This window comes from Lactuca serriola, chromosome 8 (assembly GCF_051521515.1).
Source record: "Lactuca serriola cultivar US96UC23 chromosome 8, Lser_US96UC23_V15, whole genome shotgun sequence".
Lineage (NCBI taxonomy): Eukaryota > Viridiplantae > Streptophyta > Magnoliopsida > Asterales > Asteraceae > Lactuca > Lactuca serriola.
The window spans coordinates 229,519,129-229,530,264 of NC_136415.1; the positions used below are offsets into that span (position 1 = coordinate 229,519,129).

The following is an 11,136-nucleotide window of genomic DNA, read 5'->3' on the forward strand; positions in this document are numbered from 1 at the left end:
GAAATCATTGACTATTTTTGTAATTTCGATTTTTTTTTTTGGCTATTTTTGTAATGCCATTAGTGTAAATGACTATTTTTGTCATTTTCTCTATATATAATATATTAAACTTTTAATTATACATATAGTTGAAGGTGTATTTTAAAACTTTTCTAAAATACTAGGTTTAATTTTAAATTTTTGAAATCAATATAAAATTAATTTAATTTAAAATAAACCAATTACGATTTTAGTCTTTATCTTTTAATTAACAACTAGTTAAATTAATTAAATCATAAGGATAATTTATAAATTCAAGATATAAGATATCATATTACCAAGTTGAATATTCAGGTTTTAAATAATTAAAATAATATTAACTAGAGTAATTATCCTAATCAATTTTGAAATAAGCAAACAAACACATTGAATAGTGGGTTCACCACGTCGTGGCAGACAATTGCCAGGTTGTGGCAGAATGAAGAAAAAACGTGGATCATCAGATCCCCACATCGTAGAAGAAGAGGATCACGACGTGGTGCTGCGACAGAATTACGACTTTGCAAATTCTTCAAGTTGGATTTTGTTCAAGTTCAAGCAATGTACCATCAGTTGTTAGACAACCATATCTCTGATACTACTGATATGTTTTACATATAATAATTTTCTAAGGGAACTTAACGGTGGAAAAAAATTGTTCGCACAACAGAAAAATAATTTTCGGAAAGAAACTAATCTTCGGAAAACTCTATTTTCACATGAGGCTTGACACATGTAAACGACTAGTATAATATAAATACAAATGTGTGTTTCATTAAATTCAATTTTATTATAAAAGTTAAAGATTAAAATAAAAAATAAAAAATACTGTATTTTTTTGCAAACCAACTTGCGCCCGCTTCCGCATTCTTAGCTTGGCGCCCTCAAACTCTAAAAACCTTGCTGTCCCGCCTAAAATGCTTGGCGCGCCATATCCCTCCCGCCATAAACCCCCCCAAATCACTATCTATAAGATGCCATATCTATCTGAAACATCACTTAGACATCTCCATTTCATTTCCTAGACCTAATCGCCACAAAACCATATATTTGCTTTCTGTCCGAGTTTTTACAGAGAGATCCGAGAGATGGTGGTGGCTTTAGGTCCCGGAAAGTTTTACGGAAGCGGCCTCCCAAGACCACGGATCTACACAGACATCAAGTACAACTCCTACCGAGTCGACCCACCGGTTTCTGTTACAGATCCTTTAATGTCGTGGGCAGAAGAAGCTCACTGGTCAATGGGTGGCTTGAACTTCAAGCGCCATCGTCTTCAAGGGCGCATCGAAGGCAACGTCGAGAAGCTTCGGAGCCAGATCGAGGAATCAATCAAGAAGAAGGAGTCCATAAGCCCTTCGTCGTCGAAGAAAAAACCCATTTCTAAATCATTCGAAAAATCAGCCAAAAAGAAGCAAAGCGCTGATTTTGATCGTAGTCCATCGCCGCCGCCAGCTCCGTTGGCTAACAAGCGGAAGAGGCGATTTCTGGGTTTGGTTGATGAGGATGAAGATGAGGGTGAAGAGAACATGTCAGCTAGGAAGTTTCCGGTGAGGAAGCTTTCTGATGAGTTTGATCTCGTTGCGAATACAAAGAAAAGCCCGGCGAGAAGCTCTAAAGGTGTTGAGTCTGCGACGGCGACAATCTCTTCAAGGACTCGTGGTCAGAAAACAGCGACTGAGGAGCCGATTAAGACATTTTCGAAGGGTAAGAAGAGATTGAGAAAGGTGGGTGAAGAAAAAATTGTTGCTTCATCTCCTTCCAGGATTTCACCCAGATTGGTAAAGCGCGTGTAAACTCCATTGTAGTACAACTGTTCGATGAAATGCCAGAATGAATCGAGGGTTTAATGTTATTAGCATAGCTGTTTTTTCTTAGTTATTTCTTAAACTTGGATCAATGCTTTATAGTTTGAAAATTGGGTATATGTCTTCTTGAAATCAATGCTTGTCTATGGTACAAACTTTATGCAACAATCTTTGCTTTAGCAATTTCGAAGTCCACTATAACAAGCTTTAGTAAGTTCATATTTTGTGTGTCTAAGTTGTATTCTTCACTTGATTTGATCCTTTTAATGAGTTTTTGAGTGAGTACATAGCTTGAAAAAGTTTTTTAATACCATTTAATTTGCATTAAATAATCCTTTAAACTTGTTGGGAATCTACATTCCTATTTTATTTATTGCTTTGCAGAAAAAGAACTCATTTTGATTAGAATCCTTTAAATATTATATATTTTATGGAAAATAGAAGAAATTTAATTTGAACGTTTAATAATTATCAAAAGACTAGTACCTTATATAATAATTCAATTAAAAAACAAATATATATTTTAAAAATAAATAAAATTACTACATATTAAAGTTAAAATACTTATTTTTATCAATGAATTTAATATCATTTACTTGCAACAAACAAAATTTGGGTGAGCTAAGTACTTGTTTCTCTTGTTTCTCGCAAATCCAAACCTCTCAACATATTTTTAGTTTGGATAATAATCTTAAAAATAAAATTGGAGAACTAGAAAAAGTGCAAATTTATAAGAGTTCCACAACTTAGATATGTTTGTGAATAAGCTAATGTTTTTGGTACTTCTGTTTGAGTTTATTGCAATTTAACAAGTTGACTTTTTTTTTTCTACTACAAATGTGGTATAAATTGCATTCAATGCTAGTCCACAAAACTCATGGATCGCATTAGTTATCTTGTAAAATTCACAATACATTGATAAACTAACTTTTATAAGCCTAAAAGCTAGGAGCCTTATAGTGAAAATCTTTTTTTCTATAGATAAAGTATTGTATGATCAAACAAGTATACATAATGATATACCTATTAAACTAAACCCTCAAACTTCACAACTCCAAACTCAATTATTTCCATCAAAATCACAAAGTTTTTACTTTCTTTCACCATTTACCCTTACAAATATTCTTCATATTTCGTGTTATCATCATACCAACTCCATGAATCTTTGCTAACCTACACGTATGTCGGGTTATAATCCGATAAGTTGAAGCTCTTTTCCATGGAACTATTCCAAAATCATCATTAAAATCCTCCATTCCTTCCACCAAAAATTGCCATGCAAACGACCCTCCACCCGCTCCTTTTTTCTTCGCGGATTCATATATAACATCAAACACAATTTTATAAAATTCGTCTCTTTGTGAAGGGTCAAACCCTTTGTTTAAATCCGATAATCCGAATTCTGTAAACATTACGGGTTTTTTTAGCACTTTGTCACCATCTTCGATGTGAGAGTGCATCCAATCCGCTACGAATTTTAGTTTTCCTTCGAGACTTTTGTTTTTAAACCTACATAAAATGTTATTTGTTGATACGATATTTGTCGCATTGAAAAACATAAATGATATATGTTACACAAAACTAGATGTGTAACTTTTATTTATAAAGAAGTATTTGGTGAAAGTAGCTGTTAGCTTTTAAATGTATAAAATTAGTTTAAAACTAAAAGGTAAAAGGTAAGTAGGTTTTGGGATTCAGAGTTTTTTGTTTAAAATTAAAAGTAAAAGCTCATGTGTTTTTGCGAGTTTTTAAAATGGAAAATTAAAAGCTCTACACCAAACACACCCAAATTGTTCTTTTCTCAAAACTAAATTTGCCGCATTGAAACATAAATGATAAGTTTCGCAAAACTAGCTGGTAGTTGGAAACAGTAACTTTTATTTTATTTATATAGATGTGTTTAGTAAAAGTAGTTGTTAGCTTTTAAATGTATAAAATTAGTTTAAAACTAAAAGCTAAAAGCTAAGTAACTTTTGGGATTCAAAGTTTTTTGTTTAAAATAAAAGCTAGAAGCTCCTATGTTTTTATGAGCTTTTAAAAAGCAAAAACTAAAAGCTCTACGCCAAACATTTGTCCCATTAAAATTGAAATGTTTTTGAGGGCAAAATACAAAAAAATCACATGTTACTTTCACCATTTTATCTATTTAGCAACCTAATTATCTTGTTACTTGGTTTTGAAAAAAAAGGACAAATACAGGAAAAACACAACGTACTTTCACTATTTTATCGATTTAGCGATTGAACTATGTTTTTACGATTGTTGTGATTATAGTTTGGTGGCTAAATCAGTAAAAAGCAATAGTTCCCTAACTAAATCGGTAAATGGTAAAAATACATTATCCTTTTTTTTTTTTTTCTAATATTTTTTTTGAGATATCAACTGGCTTCCTTCGAGTGTCAGAAAATGTAGAATGGTTTAATCACTACAAAAAATACCTTTTAATAAAAAGGTTAAATGCAAGAAGTAACAACTTGCTTTCATAAGATTTGTGTATTATAGCATCTCTTTATGCATTTTTATGAAAGCATAGTATTCTGTTAAACCACCCAATAATAACATATCTTACTTCCAATCTTTTTTCTTATTTATCTAAGAGTAAATTACATGAATGGTCCCTATGGTTTGGGGTAATTTTCACGCCTGGTCTCTGACTTATTTTTTTAACTCGCTTGGTCTCTACTGTTTGTTTTTGTTACGCGCTTTGGCCCTACTGTTTGATTTTGTTACGCGCTTGGTCTCTACTGTTTGAATTTGTTACACGTTTGGTCCTGTTTTACCTAAAAAGACTATTATTTAAATAGGGAAAAATGGTGGGGTATGTAAGGTAAGGTGAGGGGGTGGGGTTGGGGGTATGTTTATTTAAATAAATTAAAAAAAATGAAGGGCAAAATAGTCTTTTTAGGTAAGACAGGAACCAAGCGCGTAACAAAAACAAACAGTAGGGACCTTCCGAGTTAAAAAAATCAGTTAGGAACCAAACGCACAAATTACCCTAAACCATAGGGACCATTCGTGTAATTTACTCTTTATTATCTAATGAAAAGTAAAACGATTTGTATAATTATTGAAAAATGAAGATAAAAAAAAAGAAAGGGTTACCATTGATCAGGGTAAATATGAACAGAGGCAAAATCGATTGTTGAGGGAGCAGAATTGCGTACAAAATCAACTCCCATATCAGCAGCCCAAAATTCAGGATTTTGGGTTTTTCTCTTGGGACTTTTAGGACCATAAAACCCTTCCAAACCAACTGTTAATAAATGTTTATTGTCGATTGATTTTATGAAGCTTGACATTTCTTCTATCCAATCCTGTAGTTATGTAGTTAAAGTAATGTAAGCTATATATATATATATATATATATATATATATATATATATATATATATATATATATAGATGTTTCTTTTTGACTTAATACAAATTTATCGAGAAAAAGAAGAAACAAGGAGTTTTCTTTTTGACTTATGTAGAAATAACAACTTAATAAAGAAAGTCAGGGAAATGAAGTTTTTAGCTTGTTACAAATTTCTCATTTTTTTTTCCTCCCATCATTTTCTCGAATATTTTTTCAAAACATTATTTATTTAGACAACATTTAATGGAAAAAGAACAAAAATAAAATATTATTCGGCTTACTTGCAACGTGTCACCAGAACGGTCAGTGATGCATCGGGGTTCATTGATCAATTCCCAGCCAAAGATGACTGGATCGTCTCTATACTCGATTCCCGTGATTGTGTTCTTTCTTGTTAAAATAGTCTAAAAAAATTAATAAGAATAATAGTTAAACAATTGTAATATATAAATAAAAGGGAAATCTCTGATAAAATCCCAATACTTTAGGTTAGTTTACTATTTATATTTTTTGAACAGAAAAGTCCGATTATCTAATTTTATACGATAATCTGTCGTTTTCTTTTGACAAAAAATAAGAAATTTTTGTTAATAAAGTATAATACATGGGTCTCACAACTAGTGTTATAATAAAGTATAAACACATAAGTTATGGTGTTGCTATTTCTTGCATTCAAACCTTCACAAACCTAAATGACAAAGTCAAACCTTATAAATTTTATAGATAAAGAGAAAGGAATTTAAAATAGTACCTTGACATAATTTTTGAAATAAATGCGAATGGATGGATCATAGAAGAATGAGTCATTAGAAGGGCTCAAGCCAACACCTTCACCCCATGCCCATTTTACATATTGAGTCTTTCCACCATAAGCATCCAAGTTATTGACTAAACTCAATAAAAGTCTTATTCCAACTTCTCGGGCTTCAGCAATGACATAATCCAATGCCTAAAATTAACATCCGTTGTATATAATTAATGACATCAAAAGTCAAAATATATATATAAAAAAAAAACTATGATGAGGGCATTATAGGAAAACGAACGGAAAAAAATAAAATAGTGATCGTTTGATGATGAAAGAACTCGTTGACTTCACATTGGTTATTCTTTTGTCTTTTAGTGGAATATAGAAGGTGCTAATAATGGGAATGTGTAAATGCGTTATTGTACTTTGAATACACTATTAAATTATAGCAGTGTCATTCAAATACATAACATTTTTCATTGTTGTACAACTAATAAGATAAAAGTTATACGCACAATGCTATAATTTGAATTAAAATGCCTTAATAAGAAAGACATTGAAAGTGTAATGATCTAACATGAAGAAATGAATGTAGGATGCTATAATAAACATATAAATGAAATAATGTTACTATTTCTTGTGTTTGATACTTTGATCCTAATGGGAAGTTTTCCACATAAGTGGAGATGATGGAAACAATTCTTAACATTTTTTTGATGCTCTTTGATGACATGATTTCATGTAAAAAACAACTAAAATTAGGGTATTTTATGGAAAGAAACTCGATACTTTTTAGAAATTAAAAGAGAAAAGCCATTTCTGGTAATATAAAATAAGAATCAAGATAAAAAAGTCACCAATAGGCTTCGAGTCAAAATGTGTTTTTCTTAACTATTTTAACGACATTTGAATGTTACTAAAATTGGAAAGTTTCACACATGAGTTGAAGATGATATTCAACGAAAGATGAAAAAATCGATGACTTATTCATTCAGTGACATCATCCAACGCCTACCATTATGAAGTGTTCCAACTACAAACAAAAATTGATATGAAGGTTTAAAGAAAATAACAAAAATGACATCATCAAGATATTGAAAAACATAATCAATGCTAGTGGTTGTTCATAAATACTTATCAAGTAATCAAGATACCACCTTTAACATAAAACAAAAATCCTAACTCTTTTATAAACTTTAGGGCTAAATGCATGAAGTAGCAACATACTCTCATTTATTTCATTCTATTACAACAATGAATTTTTTTATTTTTTTTCTTATTAAGGAATTGTACTTTTAAAAATTTATCCAATCACAATAATATACTTTCCAAATTCTTTTTACTAGGGCATTATACTTTGAAAAAACAAACCAATAAAAGTATGATTTCGTTCTTTTTAATCCTAATGTTTAATGGCACATGAAACTTGCTAAAAGTGGGAAGTTTCCCACATGAATAAAACATGAACATGATGCTTCAACAGAACAAAATTTCAAGAGTTTTATGTAATTTATTAATGTGTGAAGCATAAAAAAGATTCTTGAAATGATTTCATCATAAATTAGGATCTTGAAAACTACAAACACAAATCATATATCATCGTAATCGAATTAAAACAAAAGAGAATACGAAGAATCAGTGAAAACCCATTGCACATAAACAATCGGCGTAATCCAAAATGAATAATACAAATGAAAAGAATCAAATACCTGAAATACCCTTTCATCAAATTGTCCAGGGGAAATCTGAAGAGCATTATAATCGCCATCATTAAAAGCCCAAGTTCGACAAACAGTCAAACCCATTTTAGCAGCAGCTTGAAGCATTGTTCTGATTCTTGCGCGGCTATGATCGTGTACAGCATGGTCCATAAACCAATACGAATTCCATCCATTGATGTAAAACAATTGATCATCGACAACGAAATTAGTTCCATTTCTCTCCACAAAACTCAAACTGATCTCGTTTTTGTATTTTACAGACAATAAATCCCCAAAAGACAGAAAAATAAAAGCAATAATCGACGCAAATCCAAGTATCGGGAAGAACAAACCGTTGCTTCCTATCATTTTATAACCTGATGACTTAACCATCAATTTCGTGGGAAAAGATTGAAGCTTTATAAATCAAGAATTTGCGGAAATGAACCCTAATGAGGGATTTCGTTGGATCTTTAAGTCTTTTGGGTTTTTCCCCAAAATCTTTGGAAACCCAGATGGAAAGTAAGGTATTTTAGCACAACACCCAGATCCCCTTTTTTTCAAGATTTCAGTGAAGAAGAACAAACAGAAACTCAAGTAAACTACAAGAAAACATGAATGTAAATGAACAGAGATCAGATTACACACTCGAGTGTTTTTAGTGTGTTTATTGCGAGTGATTCTGGATTTTGTGCTGAGAGAGAAAGAGAAAGAGAAAGAAGAAAGAGAAAGATTATTTGAAACTTGGAGTATTTTTAAAAAAAGGGAACAGGGTGTGAAGACACATACCAAATATGTTTCCAAATGCAAAATTTGTCAAATAATTTGTTAATTAGACCTAGAAAAACGGGGAAAGGAGAAGGTGGTGGGGTGTGGTAGTCTGTAATTATCAGTTATCAGTAATACTCAAGTATGTGGGGTGCTGACGAGATCTGAGGTCTTGTTTCTTTTTCTTTTAAAAAGGGAAATAAAGATTAGTTGAACCTTATTTTGTGCTAACATTGGTCTTATCGGTGACAGGTAGTAGGATCTTTTGGGCCATATGATATTATGACATGCTAGCTTAACCTACACAAGGGTTTTAATAAATAAACAATTATATTAATAAAATATAAAACTAGATATCAAGTTGTCTAACTATGTAGCATTACTATTGACTCCTTTTAGCTAGTGGCATTAAAATTTAACACATACCTACCGAGTGGTATGTTTTCTAAAGATTGTAAGGTTGTTTAAGGATGTTAATGGTCGGCATGTGATAGAATATTACTAAACATTATATCAATGCGGCAATTAGGAAATAAATTGGGACTAATAATGATTAACAGAATTTCGAGGGAAGAAAGGTTGTGGTAGTTAGACATGCAAATGAGACAACTTAGGATTGTGTTAGGAGGCTACTAGAAGGAGAAATTGTTGAAGAAACAACAAAATCTTTCTTTTCTCAGGCGATCGGAAAATTAAGAAATAGTTAATCTATTCAAGATAATTACGTATTTACAAAATACCGTCTCAATTCATTCTGTTTCATCAGATTCGAGATGTGATATTGTTCCGAAGGATAAACCGGATATAGACAGTTCCAACAAGATTTCATTCTTGAACAAAAATCCATTTTTTGATTTATTTCATCTATTCCATGACCGGAACAGGGGATGATACTCAACGCTTCCCAATTTCCAGGAATTAGTCACTTCAACAGCCTTCGATGGTTATACGGGTATCCAAAATACAAACACGATGGATGTTTGTTGTCCCAACCATTCTTTTAATCCCAAGCCTGCTAAAGAAAAGGATAATTTATAACAAAGTTTTCGTATTGTTGATTCCTAGATGTAATGCTTCTTTCCCTCTGCTACCTATTGGTACTAGTGGACTACCCCTTTTAGTAATTTCAAAAACCTCGGGAACAAATATGTACGGAATAGAAAGATTCCAACCCCCCAAGTAAAGAGCTGTTACAAATAATGCAGAAACTAGTAGATTTAAATATGAAGCAACGTAAAATAAACCAATTTTTATACCGGAAGAATTCGCCATGATATATTTGATCCATGCATAATATCATGAAAAATGGATACAAATTTTTGACTGCTACTTAGTATCGGCAATAGGTCTGAAAAAGTATCTAAAAATAAAAACTTTAGATATCTGTACCCTGTCGAAGTAAGGAACTATGACATATATGTTTGGAATAGATTCCATTTTGAGAGAGTTGAATAAGCACTATCTCGTTGAAAAGTTCTATACATCTGTCCTTTCTCAACACATTTCTTTAGTGGATTATTTCAACACAAGGGTTCATATTTGTTCTATTCTGTTGGTAATAATGGAACAATTTTGTTCGTAGGAACAAAGAGAAGCATATTTATTCTATACTCGATAAGTACCAATACGCAATGGGGAGGTTAATGCCATTTTATATGAGCGAATGTGCCCATACTTGTTCATCATTAAATGACACTATTCGTAATAATTTTCCCTTATTTTTTCTGATTTTCTTTATAAATTTTTCTAATTGACTTTTGAACTCATTTTTTTTTATCAATTTGAGTGTTGACTAAAAAACTTATTTGATTGAATTGACTTGTTCAATATCGACGATTGAATATAAATAGGCTATTATTAGTTCGAGTAAGCCGTTATGGTGAAATCGGTAGACACGCTGCTCTTAGGAAGCAGTGCTAGAAGAGGATTTTCGTGAAAGAAATGAGAAGATAAAATGAAGTAGACATGAACGGGCGACGGCTGTTCGAGAACATTTAATGAAAATGGGATGTCTAAAACTTGTTATTGCATTCATTCATATTCAACAAGGGAGAGACTCTCCACCTACAACTTTACAACAAAATGATATCATAAATACAAATGTTAATGACCAGCCCTATTTCAATTCCAAGTTATTTACGATGGAAACTACTAGCAATCTTTCATTCACGTGTAACAACTTTTCCTTGCCAAATTCTAATGCCAATATTTTTTATTATCCGCTAATCCATTACATGGTTAAACAGGGTTTGTCGATTACAAAAAATTGTATCAAATCGGTTGAATAATAATTTGTTGTTGTTGTTGTTGTTGTTGTTTGATTAATGTGAAGTTAATTACAGTTAAGGGTATTTCTGTCTTTTCTTATTGTGGTAGTTAGATTAGCTAGCAGAGTTTGTTACAAGATGTTATGTATTTGTCTGTATATTTATATGTCTTGTATTCGGTTCAATAATGTATTCACACAATCAATACAATGAGTTCATCCATTTCTTCTCTTTCAAACTTAAACACTAACATGGTATCAAAGAGTACAATCAAAATTTGTTGATTGATTTTCATTTTTTTCTTCAATCAATTTCATCATTCTGCTTTCATCATGTCTAATTCAAGTTCATCGTAGGATCCGATCCAACATTTGGATTACATTCATCCAATCCTATATTCATTGCTCCGTCTGATAACCTTAGCTCCATTCTCGTTTCAAACATCTTTAATGGAGTAGGTTTTATTGCTT

At 31.6% G+C, this 11,136-nt stretch overlaps 2 protein-coding genes across 2 annotated transcripts; one reads left to right on the forward strand and one right to left on the reverse strand.

Moving 5' to 3' along the window:
- Positions 1-1,005: 1,005 nt before the first annotated feature.
- LOC145070705 (uncharacterized) lies at positions 1,006-2,006 on the forward strand. Its single transcript, XM_079017662.1, has one exon. The coding sequence runs from the start codon at positions 1,107-1,109 to the stop codon at positions 1,809-1,811; it is 705 nt and encodes a 234-aa protein (XP_078873788.1). The 5' UTR covers positions 1,006-1,106; the 3' UTR covers positions 1,812-2,006.
- A 666-nt stretch (positions 2,007-2,672) lies between these two features.
- Positions 2,673-8,495, reverse strand: LOC145066355 (mannan endo-1,4-beta-mannosidase 2-like). Its single transcript, XM_079013586.1, has 5 exons — positions 7,641-8,495; positions 5,935-6,132; positions 5,465-5,587; positions 4,926-5,137; positions 2,673-3,332 (listed from the first exon to the last, which is right to left on the reverse strand). Exons 1-5 carry the CDS (start codon positions 8,022-8,024, stop codon positions 2,924-2,926), a joined length of 1,326 nt encoding a protein of 441 aa, XP_078869712.1. The 5' UTR covers positions 8,025-8,495; the 3' UTR covers positions 2,673-2,923.
- Between the last annotated feature and the right edge of the window lie 2,641 nt (positions 8,496-11,136).

Bases quoted from the DNA above. Each gene is read 5' to 3' on its own strand.
- LOC145070705 (XM_079017662.1), top strand. From the start codon at position 1,107: ATGGTGGTGGCTTTAGGTCCCGGAAAGTTTTACGGAAGCGGCCTCCCA.
- LOC145066355 (XM_079013586.1), bottom strand. From the start codon at position 8,024: ATGGTTAAGTCATCAGGTTATAAAATGATAGGAAGCAACGGTTTGTTC. The intron at 5,588-5,934 runs GTACTATTTTAA...TAATTTTTTTAG, and splicing joins ATTTCAAAAATTATGTCAAG to ACTATTTTAACAAGAAAGAA. The intron at 5,138-5,464 runs GTAAGCCGAATA...ACATAACTACAG, and splicing joins GTTCTGGTGACACGTTGCAA to GATTGGATAGAAGAAATGTC.